General features: G+C 41.5%; 2 protein-coding genes across 2 annotated transcripts; both read left to right on the forward strand.

Annotated features, from left to right (window-relative positions):
* The first annotated feature begins 887 nt into the window (after positions 1-887).
* Positions 888-9016, forward strand: LOC135500793 (uncharacterized). The gene is made up of 18 exons (XM_064792445.1): positions 888-967; positions 1141-1161; positions 1612-1638; positions 1984-2025; positions 2229-2309; positions 2601-2648; positions 2994-3062; positions 3565-3627; positions 4184-4225; positions 4449-4532; positions 4642-4677; positions 5204-5287; positions 5747-5911; positions 6465-6482; positions 6958-7041; positions 7838-7988; positions 8279-8439; positions 8874-9016. The coding sequence occupies exons 1-18, from the start codon at positions 925-927 to the stop codon at positions 9014-9016; spliced, it is 1362 nt and encodes a 453-aa protein (XP_064648515.1). The 5' UTR covers positions 888-924.
* A 10856-nt stretch (positions 9017-19872) lies between these two features.
* Positions 19873-23072, forward strand: LOC135500490 (uncharacterized). Its single transcript, XM_064792007.1, has 5 exons — positions 19873-20283; positions 20730-20858; positions 21162-21300; positions 22047-22139; positions 22751-23072. The coding sequence occupies exons 1-5, from the start codon at positions 20056-20058 to the stop codon at positions 22927-22929; spliced, it is 768 nt and encodes a 255-aa protein (XP_064648077.1). The 5' UTR covers positions 19873-20055; the 3' UTR covers positions 22930-23072.
* The last annotated feature ends 3720 nt before the right edge of the window (positions 23073-26792 follow it).

Below are 26792 nucleotides of genomic sequence, written 5' to 3' on the forward strand. Positions count from 1 at the left end.
GTGTCCATTTGCAAGCTGATGTTTTGTGATCGAGCCTGGTTTCTCGTCCTAGTGGATTCTGGAACTTCATAATTGACTTCGTTGTTGTACAGTGAACCTCCCTAATAACGTACCCATATTTGAACCCATAGCAGCGTATGGCATTCAGACTGCAGAGCATCCTGGTAAAACCAGTGATTATTGATATACTCCGCTTCTCGATATTTCAAACTGCAGAGCATCCTGGTAAAACCAGTGGTCTTCAATATACTCCGCTTCTCGATATTTCAAACTGCAGAGCATCCTGGTAAAACCAGTGGTCTTCAATATACTCCGCTTCTCGATATTTCAAACTGCAGAGCATCCTGGTAAAACCAGTGGTCTTCAATATACTCCGCTTCTCGATATTTCAAACTGCAGAGCATCCTGGTAAAACCAGTGGTCTTCAATATACTCCGCTTCTCGATATTTCAAACTGCAGAGCATCCTGGTAAAACCAGTGGTCTGCAATAAACTCCGCTTCTCGATACTTCAAAATGATTCAGTAAACAACGCGAATCTCAGGATTACTGCAGAGAGGTTGGGTAACTTTTGAGTAACGAAATAAAACTTTGTCGGGTAACATTAATAAAAGTCCCTTGTATGCTAGTGCACCGACGTCATCTGGGTGTGGCCATGCTTTTCGTTCCTTCGGGCCTCCGATATAGGCCTTCCTCGAATCAATAAATCACTAATAAAATGCAAATACAGATTCATTACCATGTCAATTGAATCCTTTTAATTTTAGACAGGTTTCCTGCCATACTTCCCCCAAGCTGAAAAGGATCGGCACAACCTTTTAAGGTGTCGCTTGCGTGGGCTTGTCATTAAAATGATTCTAATTTGATTCAGTATAAATCTTCTCACTTTCCCCAACACGGCCACTGTGGACCAAAGAGCGGAAAGATGCGGACTCTCTACGTGTTGCTGGTGTTGGTAGTCGTCAGTGGTAAGTCGAAGCCGATGTATTTTTATATGAGGGATTAAAATCTGTAAAAATCGCCACCATATTTAAGGCTTAAAATTACGATCAACTTTAGTGAATACAAAAGTCAGAATCAACTGCTGCGCATTATTCATTTACGAATACCATATTAACTGCTGTATTATTCTCCTTTTCAGTACTAGTTGTGGATGCTAAAAGTAAGAAGACAAATCTGCAAAGTTGACTTTAAATATTCTTAAACAATTCCCACATCCTTCTTATTCTTGACTGCGCCTCTTCTAAAAAGAGTCCTAATAGGAGGCAAATTACGAATTTTTCTAGTTTTATATGGCGATGTTGTGTACATGTGGCCTTTTGGGTGAAGAGAATTATCGATGCACAACTTTCGTTAAAAGGCCTCAAAGATTATGAATGTGTTAGAGGGACTACACGTCCTTTTTGCACCTAAGTTGCTTCGAGTTAGTATTATAGCATGTGCAGAGAAAAGTATGCAGTAGCTAGGCCAGTTGGCCGAAATCACGGCAAAACAGCCAACGTTCTTCTGTGCCGCGAAGGTATACGAACTGATACGACTCATTGAGAACATGCTCTTCCCTGTAACGGCAGCTACAATACTTTGATTGTTTAATATATGTCTCTTATTTCAGGAAGGAAAACGGGCAAGCATTCCGATGGTGAGATAGTTTTCGGTCATTTATTTGATGGCAAAAATGGCAGTTACTGGCAAATAAGTTTCAGGGCGGTGACCCCTCTCCAAAAGGGGGATGCCGGAATTTCGTCACGTCCACGTGTCTAATTTATACTTCGATCTCGGTTTAAGGTGAAATCTGTTTTTTAACCTCTTTTAACCCGCGTCGAATGAAGCCAGTCCTTGCCTCCTCAACTCTTTTCATCTCACCACTTTTCTCTATCTAAATAAATCTCATCGCTGACATCATGGTAATCTCTCAGGGTAATGATTTTGATTGGACAGTCGTTCCCCCCTTATATTTCTTTTCACAAGATAATCTCAATTGCAGGTAGATTACGGAAGATGTGGCGAACTTGCGTTAGTCTCAAAGGTAGGTCCAGGAAGAAGTGCAGTACGGAAGTCTCTGTTAAATCACAGTTGACTCTGTCTGAAACAATGGTGAAGACGACCGGATTGACGCTCAGATCATGAAAACCCGCAATCAGTTTCCATAGTCATTTGGCAGGCAATAAGCTGGGACATTTTGTTTTCAGACCTCAAAGTGAAAAACTTACTTATTCTTCTGCTTTACAGCGAAAGCCAATAGTACAACCACACTGACCAAGAAGGAAGAACATACGTTAAGCAGCAAAATATGCCGGAAAGTGTTAAAGAGTAAGTAAAAGGATGTGGTTTTACTGAATCATCTTGTGGCCTTGATTGAGAGTAGCGGGGTGGCCCGTGATTAGAGGGCTGGATTTCTGACGAAGAAGTTGTGAGTTTGGGTTGGCTATATCAGCAGCTAGTCCAATAAAGTATCCCATCACAAGAGCTATGTCCAAAACTGCAAACTGCAGCGAGGAAACTGGTGAAGGCGAAATAGACGGATGAGGGAATCTCCTCTGAGAGGGATGTGGAGTTGGAGAACTGCTGATTCCTTTTATCACTACATTTTCTTTATTTTAGAATGGAAAATCAGAAAACATAAAATGACGGCATGCAAGGCAATCAGGGGTAGGTCCGCACACTGCATTATCTAACAAGCAGCAACATGCGATGGCAGAAATACAACATCGAATCAATGACTGCGGCAAAAGCGTCTAAAGCCAGACGAGACTAAATAATTCTTCGGGGGGGGGATAAAAGGCATGGGTCAGTGTATTTTTCAAAGAGGCTTCACCATTAGCAAACCAAGTTGCAATTAATTGAAAGCATAATGTCAAATCAGCAGCGTTTAGTACAAGGAATTACGTTAGTACAACCTGTACAACCTATCAACCAATCAGCGATGACACGCCATCCCGCTTCAATTTGCCATCTGTCGAATGACCTTTTAACTAACGGAAGTCATCATTACAGCTAAACCGAAAACAACACGAACGGAGGAAGAGGACAAGATGGCGGAGAGCGTGCTTTGCAAAAAATTCGGTACTGTATTTTATGATTGATGATATTGTAATGTTTCATCGGACAATCAAAAAGTTCCTTATCTCACAATTCATAGAATATATGCAGATGCATTATTTCCTCAGAGGATTACAATGTCGCGATTCCTGCATTTAGGGCATTTTCGATAATTCTGATACAAACCTGCCGGTAATGCGTTCACTCTCAAAGTTACTCGGCACTCAGCTGGGATTCAGAAGATTGTTAAACTGGTATCTGTCTAGAATTCGATAGTGAGAAAAAGCAGTATTTTTCTATGAACATTGTATCATACATTGCTTATAATATGCCTTTTTGCATTGATTGATTTGTCCGTCGATGATGTCAATAAAAATAACTTGAGACATGGGTGATATGAATAAAGACTAGCAAATGCTTTTATCTAAATCTCCATGTACATTTACACTAGGCCTTCCTGTACAAAACCGGAGTAAAAGCATTTGCTAGTCTTTATTCATATCACCCATGTGTCTATGGATTCCAGCCAAACACGGAAAGAAGACGCACTCGAGCGGTAAAAGAAAGCATGGCAAAGGAGAAAAAAAAGGTTCGTACATAGACGATTGCATCATTTACAGTTTGATCTCATATTTTGTAAAAAAATATGCCAGTTCATTGTTAAAAATGAAGATATATATGTAGGCCTACTGGCAATGACGTTTATAGCGTAGTGACGTAGTGCCGACCTCGGGAGCACCGTCAGTGGAGGCGGGAAAGGTTTTCCACGCCAGTAGTTGTGTGTGCTCAAAATCAGTAGCAAATAACGAATAACGCGTCGAGTTAAAACAAAACTGTAAAAAAAACGCCAAAAATAGTTTACTTATGAAACAGAAGAAGAACAAGCATAGTGAAGGGATAATCCGCCTTGGCCTTTAAAAAGTTGATAATGGCCAAAATTGAATTATAACATGAAAGAACTAGATGCAGCGTTTGTGGAAAAGGGCTAATTGGCAAAGACATTTTTCTTTTTGCTATTAAAGATCTGAGAACGTTTTAGCGTATTAAATTCGTTATGCCATCGGCATGTATGCAAAGGAAAGTCAACGTTAGTCTAGGCTTGGTCGTAAAGGTTCAGCGTCTTAATTTTTGAATTCTTGTGGTAGGACACGTGACGAAAATGTTGAAACCATGTCTGGCCCTTAAAGGTAGGGATGATTTTTCAATTTACCACCATTTAATGATACTATATAATAATTCAATAAATATTTGATCGAATGATGGCAATTTATTATAAATACAGAATCTTTCGTTACAAACCTTACTATGGAATGTCTTCAAACTACTTTTAAGCGTGTACCTGATTTAGTCATAAAAATGTTAACTTCATCTATTTTTGCTAATAACGAATTCTTTTTTACCCATTAACAGCCAAAAATGACAACGAAACAGTTACTTTGACCAAAAAGGAGTCTAAGACATTGAACAGCAAAGTTTGCAAGAGGATTTTTACATGTAAGTCAATATAATATTATGACATGTATGATTGCGGATGTTAAATTGAGATTCTTTCACTGCAGAAGACACACAAATGAGTGTTTTAAATTAATTTTATACTTTCCAGGGTTAGCTAAAGCGGCTAAATGCAAAGCAATAATCGGTAAGTTAGTGTTTTTCTCTCACAAATATGGATTATAATCAAGTTATAATCAAGACTTTAATTAGCATGACAAATGAAAAGTTACCAGAACTGTATCTGAGAGAGGACGGGGAAGGGGGGGGGGGGGGGCTGAGGGAATTATTTCCCAAGGATTAGTTGTTCGTTGGGCAGTGTAGAGTGTGGGACCTTTAACCGGGGAACACGTTAAAATGTATAAACTGTTTCCCAGTTACACTGTCATGCATCGATGCTATCATTAGCTCCAGTATCCGGCCGGAATATATGTAGCCTACATGTTACAAACTTGCGCCACTCCGGAAATACACCAATACAGATCTACTCTCATATAGTTGGTGCCCGTGTATACATGACAAGTGAATAGACTAACCGTCCGTATTGCCGTGTATCGGGATAAGTGCGGCACAGGCGTCAACACGTGCACTGCCTTTGAAGAGAGTGCAAATCGCGGCGTAAAGCGCTTATGTGGAGATATGCTTCCACTCACGAATTAATATGTGTAACACAGATAAGGCCAAGGAGAATTTGACCAAAGAAGACAAAACCTTGAGCAAGAAGACGTGGTGCAAACGCAAGTTGGAAATGATAAGAGGTAAGACCAGTCTTTTTCTTTCCTGCTGTCGTGTAGTTGGCACTGACTGAGACAGCCAAATTTGAAATGCTAGTTTTAGCTAGGAGCCAAATTGGCATTTAAAAAAACATCAACATTCATTTTGTACGAATTAAATGTGGTTATTAAGCAAACCAAAAATTCCTTGTATTTGAAAGTTAAGATGTTGTAGTTCTGTCTTCATGTGCTAATCGCGGACATGTATGTTGTGGTCTCTTATGGTAGATGTAAAGGTTTTCACGAGAATTATCTTGGCCATGGCATCCAGCTGAGTTTTGACCCCTGGCAAAGACCAGGACAAATTATTGCTGCCAACGCTGGGCAGCAATGAATTTTGAAACCAAAACTGCCAGAACGACACCGGGGATTGAGGACTTAAATATTTCTTAGCATGAAGGGTATTTTGTAAGTCCTTAAAATAGCCTTTCAATCGTTTTGTAGAGAAAAGGGCCAAGGGACGGCATCATAAGAAGAATGACCGTTCTGTTGCCAGTGGAGGCAAGGTTGAAAACGTCAACAAGGTCAAAAACCCGAAAAGGTCAAACAGTCGTCATGGAGCAAAAAAAGGCCGGCGAACTTCTTCATATTGGTCCAGGAGGCGTCAAGGTAGGACTTGTTTTCCAATCCTCGCGATCGTATTGCTTATTGGAAAACATGCGTGTATGTAGCATTAAGAAAAAAACTAAATTGTTTAACGCGCAAGGAGTTAAATTTGAGAAGAACCCTAAGCCATATTTACATGTATTATGTTTTACCTCTGTCACAGGGATACTGCAGTTGCATTTTTGATACCATCAACCCCTGCCGACAACCTTCTGGTCAGGAATATCTTACGATCAAAAATCTAGTAACGCAACTGCAGCGGCCCTGTTGCAGAGACTACATACTTTTCAAAGTGACCGATTCTACAACGATCGGCGCACATCCGGGACTTTCGTCAACCAAAGCCTCTCTTTGGAAAGAATCATCTTTCAAGAGTTAAAATTTCACGCCGAGTCTTCATCATAAGATATTCAGACCTGGTGGATTGGTGGATTAACCCTGGATAACGAAAAGCATGTGCGCGAAATCTGGGAACTGTCTGTGCCATTTTTTTTAAACACGCTGTATGTCGTAAAGTTTTCAGCCTTTTGTAAAACGTTGTTCTTCTCATCCGCAGGTATTGCGAAATGTAGAGGTATGTATCTTCTCTGAAGAGACCGATTCTCATACGGAAGCTGATATTCTTTGTAAGGTTTCCAATACATATACCGTACCCTATCGCTCACCATAGCCTTCCTCTGTTTCATCTGATTCCTCTGTTTCGACGTGGCCTAGGCCTGCAACTTAGCACCCCCGACAGTCAATCTCGGGGAGGTGGATTGAGGTTTTATGCCACGACTGGATATATGTTAGACAATTTCCCACTGACGCGTATTGCTGACAGTGTATACAATACATTTTAGAAAAGTTACAATCCATGATTTGATTAGGAGAAAATTTTGAAATAATGTTAATGAAATTGTACAACCGCCATGACATGCTTGTAATTCTTGTGCATGTAATTGCTACCATGCCAAACTGATAAGGAGGTTTGCTGTATGATGAATGTATACATGTAAAGGTCTACGTGTACTATTATCCTTGCTTATGTTGTGGAAACTGCATTTCAGAAATTTTAAGGGCCAAAGGGAAAGGCCGCAAGACGAAGATTAAAGCACATCAAGAGTGCGTCCGTAAGGTGATGAGAAAAATTAGTAAGTATCCGTATGAAATGTACATTATTATATGATCTAGGCCTACGTGTATCGCCTGGAGACATCCGGAGGCAGGAGCTTCCTTATGCAGGCGGCCAAACTTTGGAGCGAACTCAGTCATGATATTCAAAAGGCTACGACTGTTGCCATTTTCAGGCTTGGGCTAAAAATCCATCTGTTCAGACGATATTTTGAAGCACCCAATTAGAGCAAATTCATTTGGGATTTTGCGGTATACAAGTGTAAATTTCAATTCAGATCAATGTTCCTCGTTCATGCTGTGTGCATCGTGACCCACATTTTCGTCACTTTCCAAGAAATAAAGTTTTTTTCAGCTTTTTTTAGTGGTTTTTCGGCCAACACTGGCACAAATAATATGCAACCCGTAGACGTTTTTCAGCGAAGTAAGAAACCCCAAGAGGTTTTTACACCATCTTAAAAGTTATTTGGGGTTTCTCATTTTACCAATAAAAATCTACTGGGTACATATTCGTGTAGGCCAAATACCTTTAATGGTTTTTCAGAAACTCAAAAAACCTTCATTTCTATATGAAGAGTGTATCCTCCCAAATGTTGTATTGCCGGTGTAAAAGTAAAAAGTGTCCCCCCTGGAAAAAGTGTCCGGGCCTATTGTATTCTGACAGGTTATGGCATATGGTTCTATAGAGGCAATGACCGTCAATAGCTCAGCGCATAATAGAATCCTTTGTTCCCGGACATTTTATCCTAGGACATTTTAAACTCCTACACCGGCACAAGTAACTTCTTAATCTTAACCATGTTTGTGTTCATGCAGACCTCGAGGATAATAATCGATGCCAGCCAATCACCAAAGTCTACAACAGCTCGTCTCCAATCAAATATGAGGGCTATGCTGCTGGCAGTGTCAAACCAACCAACGATAGCGAGGGTTGTAGCGCCAAGTGTGAACGCAGGAGCATCCACGGGTACGTCAATAGCCAGCTTAAGGATGTACCAGAGTCTTTTATTTGAAAGACTTCGGTTCAATCTGCTGGAAGAATAACTTGAAGCGTTATAATAACTGTGAAATTCCCTTGCAATGAAAGAGATATATTGAGCTAGTTTGCCGCTCTTTGGGGGAATTGGGGATGGTTTGTGTGAAGAGCCTTCCGTCCTCAAACTCGTGAAATCCTCAACCACGTGACATTTGTACTACCGTTCGATTCACCATTTCTTATCGCTGAACTATCCTCTCATTTCTTCCAATGACCGCCAGTTGCCGATCCGCTGTTTTCATCGAAGGGGCCAACATGTGTGTTCTTCTTACGAAGTTGCCGACAACCGCGTTGAACCGAGTTCCATCCAACACAACCGGATTGTTACGGCCTTGTGAGGCGTGTACAACTTCCATTCGATTCTGTAATGGGACTGCCCCAGGTACTCCCGCTTATCTTTGTTCACGTACCTGTGTCTGTCATCACTTCTTTTGCGTTCTCATATGATGGGCAACAACAAATGCACATTGCCACTTTAAACAATTTTATTCAAACACTCAAAATGCAGAACTGACGACTGAGAGTGGTCGGTAGAAAGCAACCTGTCTTGCTGGGTCTGATTGATAGATACAGTGTACTTCATAGGATAGACGACGCAGTACGCCGAAGTTCAGGGAAAGTTCTTGTTGAATAGTCTATTCAACAATATTGACACCACGGGGAATTTTGCCCTGTGTGGCGCAGTACGTTGTCATTTTCGGGCTGGACATGCATGAAAAATCTCAGTTATCGAGACTATAGCCCTAGCTAGCCGGAGCAAGGAATGAATGGAGTTGTTTGTATACAGTTTCTACATTGTTAAATTTGAAATTTCAGCCCAACCACGGCGAAAGCAGATGAAATTGAACAGCAAAAGGGGAAAAAGGCGCTCCAACCGGCTTAACCTGAGAAAGAAGCACCGCCGGGGACGAAAGGGGCAGAAGCGTACCGACGATGGTAAAACGAAGAAGAGGCTGTAAAAGGCACGATGTAAAAGCCATGGCAGTCCATATCCATGTACTGAGTTTTATTGGTTCGACCCTGTTGGTCACTGATTATTTCCCAAGATAGACAACTCTAGATTAAGATCGTGGCAGCAATGGAGTCCTTAGCTTGGCCACTGTCACCCCGGCTCTCGCCATTGAATGAAATTCTAAATTCTCCAATGATGACACATGTAAATATGATAGTTTGAATAAGAACGCATTTTCGGCATATTTTGCGAATCCGATTACAGGTAACAGTGTTAATTTCGGAGAATCAGATGATTGTGAAATAAAACTTCCTGGGGTGATCCCCGAGTGTGTATATCGATTATACATGTTTTGTTTTGATTCACACTAAGATGTGATGGTTCAGACACGCCTTAGACTACGCTGACGACAGTTTACCAGAAAACAATATACATGTATTAGGCCTATCTCAGCATCAGCAAGACAGTTTGGTTGAGTCCATTCTACGTATTGCCTCCGTAGCCTCCGCCGACGCGCGGTGTCTGGAAGCTGAGCAATGTCAATACATTGAGCGTCAAGATGATTCTGAACGACCAGAGGAACTCCGACCATAGCCGGGTCTGATGTCTGCAGTCTAAATCATGGGGCTGTAGAGCTGAGCCTTCTATTGTTGTCGTGCAAGATCTTTACCCGACACTCCTCTCACTGCTTCGTCCAAGAATGTGTCATACATATATATAGGACAAATACAAAAAATACACAATTCTTGTCAATTACAATTTATTGTGCACTAATTTTATAGAAAATGAACTGTGAACGATAGCATGACCCCTACTCTTCAAGAATTTCAGAACTGTAGTCTTTCCCATGTCTTGATTATGCCTGCATCTTTTGAACATGGAAATTAAGAGGCAAATGTAGGGTTTGAACGAGACTTGAACTGCGAAATTCTCAGGGGAATCATTTGATATGTGAGTTCAGATAGTTGAGTTTAGAGGAAGATCTTTGTTGGAAGAAATCCAATGTGAGTTTTGAAATATCGAGGCAAAGGTAATTACGGATCCGGCCATGTGTATGATTAGGTCTGTGAAGATGACATCGAGGCTACGACGTAACTTCCGGTATGATTCTGATGACACGCACCTTCCATTTCATCTGTATTCCGTATTGTCCAGTCCAGTTTCTGCTACAAGATACAAGGAAATGAAATCAGTAACACAAGCAATTGAAATGGCGATATGTTTTGAAGTCGATAGAAAAGATCGTTCTCTCAGTGTCGCCATCTCCTTTACTCATGGTCTTAGTTTTTATCGTTAGCCTGACACAGGAGACATTGAGGCATAAGGAACACTGAAAAACAACTCATATTAGCAAGTATTCATGAATACTTGATATTAGGCATGCACTGGAAATTGTAGTGATACGCACTTTTTTTAGAGTACTAAACAAGACAGAGGAAAGCAAAAAAGAAGACGTCTCACACCTTTTCAGCTTATTTCCTGCCAACAGCCTCTAGGTTGTTGGGGAGTGTCCATAGAGAGTCGACCACTCCGGCTCCCCGTTTGTAGGGGAGTTTCTCTGAGCTGGCTAGGACGATTCGTAGGATCTTTGCCGCGCTGGCCATGATTTCCTGGAGAGAAAAAAACAAAAATTACATCATTTAGATTAAAAAGTATAAAGGTATGAATTCTAGCTAATTTTGCATACATAATGTACGTGCATAACGCCATTGTGCATTTCTATTTTCCTGAGTCACCAGTAAATATATATCTAGATTAGGACTCTCGCATAATACATGTATAAACCATTTCTTCAATGTAGTTACTCAGAACCGCCGCAATTCATTGGGGAAAAGATTAATCGTCGATCTGACTCGAATCTTCGCACTGATATTCTAATACGTACATGTATGTATGCATAATGTGCTATGAAAGGATGCTGTCAGATACTTTCAAAATCTGATAACTCAGTTTGAGGCAACACTTTGACTGGCTCAATCTGATCCATTTTCACCACTCCGAGGAGAAATTCAATTGGTTCCTTCCGCGGTGACATTCTGTTGCAGACATCAATAACCAAACCTGAGCACTCAGCGTGCAAAAATCTGAGATAGTTTCCATCACGCTGACATTATGCTAAAGGCAGCAGATTTAAAGTCGATAAGGCACCCGTCATTCGCATTTCACTTGCAGTTTTTATGTTATATAAGGTAGCGTGAGAGCGATTCATGTAAAACACCTGGTTTAGGATGAACCGTACTTTACAGTGTAATGCACTATGCGCCGATAAAGCCTCGGTTTGAATTCAGCGGTTATGCTTTGGCAGCACAAACTGCTTGGATTGGTGCTAAATATGGAAGCAGTCGAAATGTTAAAACGATGGGTTAGACTCCGTCAGCTCGTGAATGGATAATCTGAGTCATGGTTTCTGTCCCGAATGTGGACTGACAAAAGAGTTCGCCCTACCTGCCGTTCTTTGTCGGCTATGCTGTTAGATCTGGCTGGGGAGGCGGCGACGAGAGAAAAGGCAACCAACAGAATGGCGACGACGCAAGTTGTGTTCATGGCTGCTGGAAAGACAGGAATTGACGTCATTAGAATCGCGTCATAACAAAATGGCGCTGAATGTTCCTTTTTGAAATAGTGATTTACGTAGCCCTGAAATCGAAAATGTCAACGTGCTAACCTTCTGAAAGCAAACTATACTGTATTAATGAAATTAACAAGAAACCGATTGGCTTGAGGCATCCACGATGTTGTGCAGTATGGCACTTAGGTTCGGCTGGTTGGCTAGATTAAAACAAATATCTAGCTACGGGTAACAATAGTTGACGCCCACAAACTGAAATCTCATCAGGTAAGCTGAAGACATCTCGCAGACAACGGATTATGAAACAATAGAATGCGTTAGGCTATTAACATCATAACACACTTTAAACAGACACCAGAGACACCCCTGCTCCCTAATGACGTCTAAAATAAGCATTGACATAAAAAGTAGCACAATCGCTTCGGCCATCTACCTTTGTTGATTTTTTTTCAAAGATGAGCACTTTGACAGTTGCAAATTCTATAAGGGTGACTTTGAAGTCTCGGCGGCTGGGGAAAAAACTCGATCCCACGTAAGTGGTCCTTAATAGGACCAGGTGCCTCAGGAGACGAGCGGCTTTATTCCAAAAATCTACATAATGCGGTCAACCATCGGAAATGAGCTTTTATTACTGCTTTTGGGCGTCGGTTGTAGCGGACTGTAAAATGAAATGAATGCCCATTTAAAACATCGGCTGTTGTCTGGAAAACAGACTCCCGCCCGTGAAACTGGAATTCACTTCATTTTAAACGAGTTCTATTAGGTTTAGGATTTCAAGTTCTGGCCGAAATGGTGGTGCCAATGGTCAACCAAAGAACCCATGATTGTCGGCAATAAACTGATGGCAAACTTCTTGTCTAGTTTGGACGGGACATTATGCCGAATATTGATCTCGATATTCACGACATGCCTCAAATGGACCCCTAAGACCAGAAAACGCCCGTATCACTTAGTACTAAAAGGCTTTTACTGGCCTCCGTCAGCCGTGATGTACCAAGTATCAGACTCATCATTACTTAGAAGGTGTCGTATGAAAGGTTAAAGGAACAATGTCGTTATGTAGCTTGTAGTTTACTTTCGCTGAGCTGATTTTGACTTACTGGCATTTTGGAATGGAACTGGCTATCGAACCGCCACGGTGCATGGGGCCGTTGTTTCCGGTCTTATTAGGTCTGTCTCATGATAGAACGTTAGGGACAGACGGGAACCTAAGAAGTACCTAATTCAACGTACCATGCTTGTTAACTTTGATGCTATTGGTTACAAGAGCATTACCACCAGGGCTGCGCTGCTGTGATGAATACATATATAAGGTCCTTCTTCTGATTGGTGGTCACCAAAGCACATTAGGAACGCCCACCTATACATACAATAGCTTTTTGACAACGTGCGTTGGTTAACTGTCAATGAAGGGAAATCGATGTTACCGATGTTACCGAATAGGCCTTGTTATAGACAAGCGGTCAATTATTGATAAGCCCCCCTTTAGGAGGGGCTCTTAAGATACACGTGTGTGCGGGAGTAGATAATGTAAATGAATGATGAGAAATAAAGAGAGATTGTATATCCTACAAACAATTTTTTTTGGTATTTTTCTGAATTAACTCCGTTGAGTTTACCGATTTCTCCGCGATCTTCCGGTGGTGGTTGCTATCCCATTGGTTGAAATTAATTTAAATCTTCATGGGAATTCGCTACATCATATGCCTAAGAAATTGGCCAATTATATTAATATTTTTATCAGAGAAATATCCGTCCTAAATAATGACAGAAAAGGGTGGTTTATTTCAATTTTGTGTCGACATGATCGAGGTCACGTGACATAAAAACAAAACAATCGCACACACCCGTCCAAAAAAGGCACTTTAAGAAAAACAAATACGTTTTTCCAGCTTAAAACCACACTGACGACTAAGTTATATTGGTCTACTGCCCAAATCTGAAGTATCAAATTGAATCACAAACTAGAACTAGCTCTATTTAGCTATAGTTGCGTGAAAAATTCGGGTGAGCGACGTACATTCTGTACCCTAGCGGCCAATAATTAAACTACTTTCAGCCGTCTGCTCCGGTCTCGTTAGGGAGTTTTTCCCAAATGTACGCGATGATGACGTGCCCCATTAACAGGACGTAACATCTATTTTAAAATGCGTTTCGAAAGTGAATGCATGAGGACAACCCATTTGTGTCGTATATCACTGGAAACGCCCGATTCCCGTGAATAAGGTCAATCACAATGTATTACATTACCAAAACAAAAATGTGTCGGAAGGAACTATATGGATGGTCCCATCGCACCCCCCCTCCAGCAGTATGACACAGAAGGGCTAGTTGACTGTCCACCGGGGGGGGGGGGGGGTTGGGGGAGCTTCCCCCCAACGCACTGGTAAAAACCTATGTCGACGGAGGGGGGTTTGGGGGGTGTCCCCCCATTGTAACAGCTGTAGTTGTTAGAGCTTGCACTTAACATATGCTCGTAGGGGGGTTCGGGGGAGCTCCCCCGACCTAAAGGGGGGCTCACTAAGTTCTTGACTTTACATATTAAAAGCCTGGTTGGCTCGTATTAACCAAATTGAGTGTCTTTTTATTATCTAAGCAGTTACTATGCAAAAGAAACCGATCCATTGTTGGACTGTGGCTGAGTAACAGTTAACAAGTTATGACTATGATATGGGTCTAGTTTTAGCGCGGTTTTTAGTACAGTGTTGTCGAAGTGAACGAACAGTCATGTGTGATAGAGTGCTTGTTGGCATGGAGGAGATGGCCCTTCTCCGGGAAGGGTACCAGCGACAAAGAAATAATTATGTTCGCATTCTAGGCAACATCCGGCAAAATGTCAACCGTTTGCCGAAACGCACAAGGGCATTATACGCTAGGCGAACCGCAAAACAACTCCGACAAAGGATAAGAGAAGTTATTGCAAGAGAAATTGCTGAGTTAGTACATGTATCGTACCCCCCTCCACAAACGCACCCGCACCCCACACAACAGTAGCACAGTAACAAAGGGGCCACTTCCATATACCGATTTTTCAAGGGGAGCACAACTCATTCCACAATTGTCGATAATGACCTGAGTGCTGATACAATATTTGTGGACATGGCCACTGTAGAACAGGTGGGGATCCTCAGTTTCTGGGATCTCGATTGCGTGTACCGTTCCATCTATCGCCCCAACAGCATCTGGAATAGTATTCCAGTTGCCCCGCAGTTGTTCCCACTCTTCATCGGTCGGCCATGTTATACCGTCTTGAAAATAAGTCCACAAAACATCTGTCATAAAATAAAGTTCCCTGCAAACAGATTGCTTGCTGATATCAAACATTGCACTCATCGCAACAATGTCCGGATATTTCTTGATCCAATAGAAAAAAAGTAGTAAACGGTTCTCCATCGACAGCAAATGATCTCGGTACCGTCCTGGCCCGTTTTCCAGAAGGGGCGTAATGTCCTCTACGAGGTGTTGGAAGGGGCCACTGTCTCACCTGATAGATACCAAAAGTCTATCTGGTGGTTTCTAATCCTAGTAAAGACGTCGTTACCACCGTATGGACCATTTGGTTGATTGGTGAGAACTTCATCAAGTCTTGGAGGCAACAGAGGCGGACGCACTTCTAAATTCTGAAATGCTGGTGTAAGCAAAACTGGTGGCGGTGGTATGGGCGGCGGAGCAGCGAACAAAAACATCCAAATTCTCTCCATGGTGAAAGTAGCGCGAGGCCAAGCGACTGCTGGCCAACACAAACCATGGCAATTAAATGTTATCAATAATCAATTCAATTTCGGACAAAGGAATGATATTTTATTGGTCATTTTCAATGCGTGTCTAATCATGTCACCAAAGATCATTGTTACATGGCCGGCCTCCATTCAGAACTTTGAACGCAAACGTACTCCACGTGACATGTGAAGGCCTATTAGATTAATCCTACTACGCGTCCATGGACGTTGATTTTGGTTCCCGTCCGTCCCTAACGTTCTGTTATGAGACAGACCTATTCGCACCGTCAGAAACACCGTTACGGTGAAAGGTACCGTACCGTGATGGTGCGAATAATACGGAGTGAATAAATAGATCGCACCGTGGTGACATGGGTGATGGTGGGTAAGGAAAGTAGGCCTAATTCATGATTGAGGTGGTGTTTGTTTGTGACGAGTGTTGGAAGTGCCTTTACTCCTAGCTCCGGGTGTGGGGAGGGTCCTTGACTTCCAGCCAGGCCTGCCGGCCCTGTCACGGTACGAATAGCCACGGCCTTTTGGAATTTCAGAATGACTAACATGTGAAAGGGCACCACTTTCTTTAAAAAAGCTTAAGCGTCGGATTTTCATGGGTTTCTTTCATTCAAATACTACTACCTGTACGAACATGTGTTTAAGCGAATGGGTACCGTATCGATCGAGTACATATGGAAAAAAGATCGACATTTTTTGAGAACCCAGGTGGTTCACGAATCGTTAGTAATTGTTCATACCAAAAATGCAATGCATGTATTTGTACTCTTCATATTGGTAAATATAGTTACAATATGTATTTTTTCTGAAGAGGAGAAAGAAAATAATACAGTAATTGTCACAAAATGATCGATTATTGGTCTTACCTAGTATAATGCTCAGAATTTCAACGCATCATATTCAGAAATTACTTTCTACTTGTGACACACAAGTGATCATTTAAAGGCTGAATCGTTCTCAAATCACGGCGCCATCAACTGTAATTCAGTTTACCATTTTCTACTCTCGAGACCGTTCCGCGAGTGAGTTCGGAATAGCTGATGATAATTTTATCACCCGCGAAAAAGTGAACCGAGAAGTGGCCGTATTTCTTTGCGAACCTTTGCATGTTGATTACCTGATAATTTGGGGATAATTTGGTTGCTTGTTGATCACAATGTGATGTTTGATGCAGGAATGGGCGAGTGCTTGGCGATATTGAATACTCAATCATATGACACCTTTGAAAGTGCAATATCCGTGCCGGTAAAATTCATAAAGCTGGGTGAATTCCAAAGTAGAATCCGGAGAGAACGTATAAATGCCCGCGTCGCATTGGGCTCTGAAGCGCAATTGGCTACATTGTTATTGTGAGGCAAACTACAATATGGAATTTGAAACGACCTTTGGAAAAAAATGTTTGGGCTGCTACTGTTCGGTTCACCTGGTCATGGACGGCCTTGCAGTAATGATCTCAAAATCTTTACAAAGTCGATCCTGCCCAGCTATCGGTCGCCTATCGGGCAGCTGCTAAGTCCACCAGAAAACATAGAGGCATTTAGTCCCATCTGAAAGGTTATCATACATGTAAGTCTGCACTATGATCTGATGACGGTTTGCTCACGACAGATTATGACTTGACGCACGCGAAGGGGAGTTCATGTGGAGATGGCCATGGCAAGATTCTGAGACTATCTGCACGCCACGATCATTCGGCGCGGGGCTTCTGTGTCTGTTCTGAGGGATGGCCAAGAGATATTGAGAAGATGACCGATGGTACAATGAAAACTGGATGACGACAGGATCACGACTGTGATAACCCAAATGTTACATTGCGATGATCGCACGATCTTGCTCTTTGAAGACATGGGAGATGAATAATGAGATAGGAGGAGAACAATTTCAAGATAACCTTGTTCACTATTGAAGTCATGGAAACAATAGAACCTAAACTTTGATGTGATGTAGAGTAGCTGCACTTTTCGCCATCTTAGAAACCAATATTTCAATTTCAATTTCAATCATAATTTCAATTTATCATTATCTTACTAGTACCAAGGGCCTGCCTAACGGGAATAAACATAATCTAAAAATTGAACGCCCCTGGTTGTCAGCGGGTCTCTCTCATCGCCCAACAGATGCTAAGTATTTCTGTTATTCAAATGATTTTTTGTCAAACACCATTATTCGTTCGTTTCCATTTAAGTTGCTGTGAAGGGTGCCGCAAAGCGATATACCGGGGAAAGTCGACGCATTATTTGTGATGAGGCGCTACTCACATATCAGCTAAGCAACAGAAATGTATATTCAAGGGATGGAAAAGTCCGAAAATGAGTTTTCACACAGATAAGGCGCGGGGACGGAATGGTTAGACCAGGACACTTTATCCCCCAATGTTAGCACGTGTCACAAATTAATACCTCATCAAACAAACGTCCGCTACTGGTATGAAATTCCGGAAATGCCAATCTCGTTTTTTCCTCAAATGGATCTCTCCACTGTCAAGGTGTCGATCACGCGTGGAATCCGAGAATTGACTCTCCCTGTGCGACCTCTGATCAAAGATTGACAAAGAATTGCAATCAAACTTTCGCTCAGGACTAGAGTGGTCATATTCCTCGTGGAGTATCAGGCTCTCGATGATCACCTCTATTACAACCATTACCTGCGGTGTGATTATTTTGACACATCTTTTTTGTGTATCGGGTGTCTCAAAAAGTATTTTTAGCATGCAGAAAATACCTCAATCAAATAGTTTTATGACAGTATGTTGAGTATTATGCGAGATTTTTGCTGGTCGAATTTCAATCTGCCGGAAACATGATATTTCCTGAGTCACGTGACAGTTGACGTCAATGTAAGGCATAAAATGAAAACCAAGCTCGGCCCCAGAGATTATTAAATCATATAAATACCCGCTGTTGGATTGGCGTTTTGTGATGACACTTCCGCTTCCCATCACCCTCGTTTTGGAACGCTGGGTGCAGCAAACACTGCATCATATCAACCCTTAATAAAGCATTTACACATTCAAAACGAGGAGTCGGAATAATTTTGCCTTTGAAATGTTTGCTTGAGATCACGACACCGGGCTATCGTATTTCAACTATATCATCTTAACATTACTGATATCTTATCCTGAAGTCAAAGCATTTTATTATAACATTATAACATAACGATAAGATCTCTGTTCTTCGCTTGATAAAGGGTAAGAAGTGAAAGTACTAAGGAATGTAGTTCTACAGACAATAATAATTGGATGAGACATAGAAATCAATATAATAAAGAGTGTTTTTTGCAAGGGACTTTTCATATTTCCTCCTGGACGCCCCAGGTCTCGATAACGTCAGCTCAATATCACCCCAGCTCAACATCGTTCTACCTTTGTTGGCAGAATATCATCCTTGTATAATATCATACGTGTATCAGCAGGTGTAAGGGTTTTTTTACGTCCATTATGATATCACTTTGGGCATCATATGCCGTTATGATCGAATTCGCTGCATATTGTGTCCCGAAGATGCATTGTATCAGGGAAATAGTTCGAATAGCATTCCGCGAAGATGACGTCACTGCAGCTGCTGCCCTCTATTTCCCCATCGCTGAATTACAGGCAATGTCGGACAAACATGCGTTTTCGTAATGGATTCAGGCTTTCTAACTAGGGCAGTTAGATTCAATCTGGCACATGTCCGAGTGTTGGAAATACTACATAATTGTTCTGAATATTTCTCTCTCTGACTCTGTGGTATCATTCATGCTAAAAACAATGCAGGGTCAAAGATAATTGACTTTGAAATAAGCTCAAATGCGTCGAAATAAGTGTCGATGTCCGACTGTCACGTGACTAAAACGTCATCAATATCTTATTCAAATGACATAGTGAGCTATAAATAGTAACTTCGCGGAATGCTATTCAACCTGAGCCCTTCATAGACCTAAGAAACTATTGAGTCTGTATATGTGAGATATAGCGATAGCAACTTCATGGAGCGACCAATACCCGCGAGTGAAGTTCGTTGCTAAGGCCTTCTACAAATTCTTCTTCTTCTGAAGTTCAAGAATAATGAGAGCTTTAAGTTGTCTGAAGACATGCTACATGTTTAGTTGAATCATCAGAAAATGGTCATTTTACAAAAAAAGATGTTTTTGATACTGAGTACATGTATCTACAGTCCAACCTCTTTTTATTGCGGACACCTATGGGACTGCTGGGCACTGGTGCCCACGAGTGAGGTGTTCTGAATAGGAAGGTTATCCATTATCGTCCAATAAGTGAAATCCTGTGTATGTTTGAGTCTGATCAGTACTTAGTTGAATGACCGTCGGTCAAAAAGGAGCCCGATAGCCAGTCATAGGCCTTTGGGGCGGAATATGCAACGTATGAATGGCATGGACTTTTGGTTGTCCATGCGATTGATAAATTGCAACACACTTGGCTATTACCCACGTATTGACCGCCCATCGTCTAACGAAGTACACATACTTACACTGTATACATTTACAACTATTCATATAAGATAAGATAAGATAAGATAAGATAAGATAAGATAAACTTTATTTTCATCGGTATGAGATAAAATTACAAACATGAGCTCCAAAGCTCTTGGACCGTCATGAAAAGAGCTATACTAACAGGAATATTCCAATGGCTCAATTCTTGTTGCACAGGGTGGACAAGTGTACATATTAATGCCGACTGGTACATGTATAGCCCATTAAAAAATAGCCGATTCGCATTGAAATACCCTTTAGTAACAATGGGCTATGCTCATTTCAGCTGGCCTTCTGTATTCCACAAGTGACATTCCACCAGTGGAACTGAGCTCATACTCTTATAAAAATAACAGGATGACAGCTGTTTCAGGAAGAGAAGCCATGTCCACTGTGAGAGATGAATTTGTTAAAGTCCTCGGACCCCTCACAGGTAATGCTGATGCTGATTTACAGATGACTATGGAATTTTATTCAAAAAACGTTGAACTCTATGAAAAGGTTGGTATATCTTATTTTGTTGATGCAGCTCAACATTTGAGCAAACATTTTGGTGATGGGCGAATAGGCCCTTTACCAAATACGCCTATACCACCTCGAGCCGGTAAAGCAAACCATCTTTACAATAGGTTTTCATGGTGAAAGATCTCGAGCCTGTCCTCTTTTGAAAAGATCGCTCATTTTTCCCGGCCCTATATATACAGACGTAACTGGCAAAGGGCCTGTAGTCATTCACATTGGAATTGATACCTCAATTTGTCAATCAAATCGAAATTGACCACTTCGATCACGAAAATGACCTCAAGTGTATAGGCCAATGGCTTTTGGCATCAAAACTTTGGCTAGTATTTGAAATCAGTATGCAGCATTGAGCTCTTTCAAAAAAGAATGTGCATGCCACTTTCAAGGGTGGGAATATGTTCACTGTTTTGTAATTCATCTTTAAGTCGCATGTTGGTGATGATTTCTACCGCGGTCCCCTGGTTTTGGCAGAGGCGACCAAAAAATACCTCGGAAATGACCACGATGCAAGAATTCTTGATGTAGCCTGTGGTACTGGAAAAGCGGCAGAGGAGGTAATGATATTTTGTTTCGTTTGGGTGGCACCCAGGCAGCCACTGTTACGCACTAGATACGTCCCATGCTTGCAGGTGTTGATTAAACCACAGCGCACCAGACTGCCGATGCCGACCTATCGGAGTTAATTTTTGTGCGGTGGTATCCATTCTCCGCGAGTCAAGGATTGCCGCACAAATCGACAGACCTGTAGACTGTAGATAACACAAATCGCTGTAGTTTTTGGTGCGTGAAAAACCGTCCAGTAAAAACTATAGACTATATCAGCCAACAGTAATTTTTCTCTTTTCTGCCGACGTCAGCTACTTTCAAGAGGCTTTTCTAATCTTGACGGCTTGGACCCGAACAAGGAGATGCTCTATTACTCAGAATCCAAGAAATTCTACAAGCACCTTTTCAATGTGTACCTTGATGACACAACTAATGCTGCGGCACCAGATGGTATGTTACACGAACGATGTTATATATTTGGCCGGGTCTATTTGGCAAGCCGCTCGCCGAACAGGCATCTTTTTTTGTCCTGTTTGGAGAGCCGCTTGCCAAACAGCACTAAAAAGCCACCCTGTTCGGCCAGCCGGGCTTGCCAAACAGGTAAAAAATCTACCCCGTTTGGCGAGCTGGAGACTTTACTTTAATATTAATGAGTTCTGCTCTCCATTCAGGACAAGAAAAAGTCGCTGTTTGGTAAGCCGGGCTTGCCAAGTAGTCACTTCCTATATATTTTAGGTACATGGTTGGCCTTCTGACACTGTCCAGGTTTTGCAATCCCTACGAACGACGATGAGCGAACTACGAAGCTCTGTCGTGTCATCAAATCCGTACTTCTTCATTTACGCGGCACTTGTAAATCACCTTTTAACTCTACCAGGAATGAGTGAACCTGAACCTGAAACAATTAAGGACCAGGTCAAATAGATCAAGAGGTACATTACTTCAGAAGGTTTGGACACCCGTCTGGAGCGGAAAACTGAACAGCTAGACGAAGTTACACGTAGCTAGCAGCATGATTTTAGCATTTGGCGAGTCCAAAACACCCCACGAGACATCCCAGGCACGACAACCAAAGCAGTGAAGACCACCTAAAATTTCCAAGTTCAAAGTTCCATAAAGAAACTTTGACGTTCTCTCTCTATTTTCCTCAGAATATTCAAAATTATACTGTATATGGGCCCACATCTTTGTTTTAGGTGCTTATGACGTAGCCTGCTGTGCAGGAGGATTCGTACCAGGCCACATCCCGGCAGAGGGCCTCAGAGACATGGTTAACAAAGTCAAGAAAGGTAAATGGGAAGCACCAATACACATCTCCTAGCCCCGCCATTTGTAACGGTGGCGAAGTGATACTAGCGTACATTTGGTCTCTTCCGGTTTAGGAGGCAAATGAAGCGCGTCCTCTCATTGGGAGATTCCTCCGTGACATCACTCAATTTATTTCGTCATCACCGATATCAATGGAAGAATGGTCATTCAATACACAATGGGTGATATGTATAAAGTCTAGTAAATGCTTTTACTTCAATTTTGTACAGAAAGGCCCAGTGTAATTGTACATTGAGTTTTTGGTTGAGATCTTAATGCTTTTAATCCCCTTTGTTATGGACACCATGTGCGGCTCATTTCATTCTTCATGGTATGTCGCCCTAATGTATATACAAACAACACAACAAGTAATGTAGAAAAATGGCCAAGAATAAAATCAGTATACTTCGCCTTTTTCAAATGATAATGTAACAAACGTAATTTGTAAGACAGATAATCTCAAGTGGCTTAGATCAAAGTATATACAGTACATAGTTACAAGTATTGAATAATCAAGACCTAATTGTAATGATAGCGGGTCGTCCATTCTTAGATTCCATAAAATGAATTGCATGCTCCTTTCCCTTTTCAGGTGGTTTCGTAATAAACGTGATGAGGGAGGCCTACCTCGACCATCCGTTCTTTAAGGACAAACTAATGAATGCCATCAGGCAGATGAAAGAGGAGAAAGTGATAGAATCCCAAGAGATTTCCCAGGTTGACTATTTCAACGGCTTGAAAGGACTTTTGATGGTTTTCAAGAGACTGTAAATGCACATTTATTCGAATTATGACTGTTCATATCAGATAGACAAGTTAAAAACTTCTGTCCATGACATTCATGTCGAATTAGCTTAAAATAATGGTATATGTATCATTTGAACCCACAAAATGAGCTTGGAAATTAACTTGAACTTGTGTTGGTGCCTATTTTTGTTGACACCCTGTATTTGAGGTCCTAATGTTCAGTGGCATGGTTAATGCTAGAGGTTTGTATAAAAATACATATACATGTATTTGTGATAAAGCGGCATGTAATCGGCGTTTAGGTGGCGCCCATGCGTCTGTCGGCAATATCTCGCCTTGATGCGATTAGACATGACTATGTGAACTTTGTCTTGGTCATCAAATTTGCCTTAACACAACTGGCATTTTGACAAGTTCAAGTATATACAAGTACACAGAACATAACAAACATGTCATACACAGGTACTGATAGTCTTATTCGCCCAAGCGGACCGATCGGGAACTGATCTCATAAAACTCGCCAAATTCCCCTGATCACATTATCTTATGTGGTTACCTCAATGGTCCCATGTGAAAGCTTAAACGCTGTGCAAATCTATTAGTGGATAAGTAAAGGGCTGTTTCCAGTCCCTTGTCACTTCGTTGTCATCAGGAAAGCTTCCTACCATCAACGAAGTTAAAGCATACAATTGCATTACGTTGCGGAGGGTAGACTCTTATGCGTCTTATGCATACTGACGTTGGGTGGGACATTTTACGTAATTCCCTGGCTCTGTTAACTCTGTTAGCCGCCATGGGGTGGCCCCATTTCGACGAGTACGGTTAGGCTGACTGCATGTTGGTAACTTGACTTGCTATTCCGTTGTCAGTGATGCTCACACAAATGGGTGCGGACGCCTGCGGTCAGAATTCGGAATTCATATTTTGAAAATGACCCACCTGTTGAAATCAAATTCAGATTGGTGGGACTCGGGGTTCTATATCTAACATTCAGCGTCTTGTTTATGTTGATCGACATCTGATTCCACACTTAGACTGGTAAAGTGATCACCTATTTGATCAAAGACACCCCACTGACAATGTTTCGAGACCGACCCCGAAATAGGAATTTTGATCAAAGACACCCCACTGACAATGTTTCGAGACCGACGCCGAAATAGGAATAAGTATATGGATTTTGGACCCGCGGTAAGGGTCGGGTTGCGGAGGACTGAATGCCGACCTTCACGACTCGGACTCGGACTTCAAAGTGCATCGGGTGGTTTGACCCAGTTACATATGTACATGTGGAAAGCCCGAGATTTCGCTAGTAACTTGTAGCCTATAGCACATATTGCGTTATAATTTTATTTACCGGTTTCTATCCCAGAGAGATTCAGATTGCAGATGAATTGGAAAAAATAAAGACCCGAGGAGTCGTCATATTCTAATCAAAATGTTACATCCATCCCCAGAGGAGAAAACCAATTTTTAAAATGAGAAAAAATTCGCAGCGGCGATAACTGAATGTAAAGCCAGTTGGTTAACCTTCAAAACAGCTGTTGGATTTGGAATGTTGTTGGGCTAATCTTGAACGACATTCGCTGTTTAGCGGACGAGAAACCCTAATACTAATCTGTGTTCATTTTTGGGCAAAAGTATCACTAGGCTATTGTCTTGCTGTGGCAGAGACATAATGTCAAGTTTGTCTGAGTGTTGACGTCATTTTGATGCAACCCTAAAGTGTCTAAACACATCAGCTAAATCTGCATGAAAAACAGCCTTTTTTTACTCTTTCGAAGCATTTGGTACAGATTAGATACCAACGATCAGGCCAAATGAGACAACGCTATTAGCTATTGGTACAAAGTATAATGTTACCAGCATAAGTAATGCAAAGATTTCGCTTCAACTACATAAAAAGATCGGCCTTTTGAAAGGTGCATGAGATCACTGTCGAAAAAAGGAAGTACTTGCTCTAAACTATCGGATGCCACGACATTCTCTGAAAATTATCCTGAATTGTTACTTTTGGTAGAAATGAAAACAAAATGATAAGGCCATTAAAAATCTTATTCAAAATTTTATCAATAATCGATGAAGTGATTTTATTGAATGATGGGTGTCCTTTGTCACAACATGCATAAGCGCTGAGTAATGTCTTAAATTAAGAACGAATGAACCACGTTCAGAAAAAAACTAAATACAGAAGACGTATAAAAACGAACTGAAGAAAATGAAAGATCGGCGTTCGCCGGCCAGTACATCGTCCTTAAAAAGTTATTTGAACGATGAGAAGAAGTGAGTCAAACTTACCTGATTTTTAGTTAGAAACTTGTTGAAGAAATAAAATCCGAAGATGAGAAGTAGAGTTAAGCGTTCCGGTTATTGCAATAGCGTAGAATTAGTCTCAGGATCTTACTAGCATGTCCCTCTAAGTTACCGCACGCCGAGTTTAGTCAATCTGCGGGTGGTATCCCCGCCGCCCGGTTTTATACACACCCTGCTCAGTTTCCGTGACGTAGTCATTCCGTGAGTGCGTGACGTCAGTGGATTTGTTAATCGCCCGCCTCTTAGCGCATGCATTAATCTTCACTTGGTAATTATATTTAATGATGAATGATAGGAGCAATTCAATTTTGCTTAATTTTTAAAAACCTCGGTGAGGATGTATTCTCCTCTGACGCGTATTAAACATATCATGTCGATGTTTGTCGTGTGTCTTCAAGACCGCAACCTATTCTGCTGTGAGACGATTTTTTTCGCTTAAAACGCGTCATATCTTTAAAAGCATGAACTACGTCTTTTTATTGGCGAAGAAATCCAGCAATAGATTTGGAAAGAGGTGTGAGAGAGGTTGGAGAGAGCCTGGTGTTAGCATAACGCGAACGTATTTTTTGTGTAACCCGCGGTCCAAGAACGATAGAGCTCGACTTCGGAAATTTCTGATTTTTTTCGTACGAGTATTTTGATGATGGGCACAAACCCGGCGTAGAACACCTACTAATTACAATGCCTTCAAAATCGTTCGTGAAGACACGAGAGAAATTTAAAACTGATTAATTAGAGCGAGTCTCACAAAATGACGAAGTTTCTGCGACAATAATGAAGGCGCGAAGTTACTCCCACGTTGTCTAATTAGAATAGAGGTAGACAAGCAATAACAAAACGCGCTAGGTCAGCGTCCAATTAAAAATCTATTTAGCAAACCATACTAATGAGTTGATCTTGAACATTCTACAGTCTTAACAAAGAGTCACCAGGGAAATATTGATAGCATTTACCTCCACGAAACAGCTTCTAGAGTGTTCAATGTACCTTAACCGGTGTAGAAAAGAAAATGTCCCCATTGAAAAACTGTCCGGGCCTATATGCTGGCCGATGACCGTACATGGTTCTATGGAGGCCACGGCTATCAGTACCTCTCAGAGATTCCCGGTGTGACAGCGGATATAGTCCCCCTGGAGTCATAGTCCGGTAGCATTGTATTTGACCAATTAAGCAGCATGATCTATAATAATTGTACCGCTAACCCTAACCAAAACATTTAGCAATGCGGGCTATTGTTACACGGACTATCAGCCCTAGGACTACTATCCCTTGCACACCGGCAAAGGATAAACTCGACATGAGAGACTATTATGTTTCATGTCGCAAGTATTATTTCCGGTGACCTTTTGTACATGTAGGGGTGCCCGTTGTCTGACTGTCCCAAGGGTAGAGTTGCCCGGCCACTGTCACCCCAATGGAGGAGGTATAATTAAAAGCAACTTGAGATATTATTGTTCTATTACAAAATAGTAAGATGAGGCGATTCTCTTCGTGGAACCTGTTAAACACACCCGGACATGTAACTCTGCGTCCGATTACATTCAAGATTACCAAATCACTGAAGATTTAGCAATTAT

The sequence above is a fragment of the Lineus longissimus genome, chromosome 16, assembly GCF_910592395.1.
Source record: "Lineus longissimus chromosome 16, tnLinLong1.2, whole genome shotgun sequence".
NCBI lineage: Eukaryota > Metazoa > Nemertea > Pilidiophora > Heteronemertea > Lineidae > Lineus > Lineus longissimus.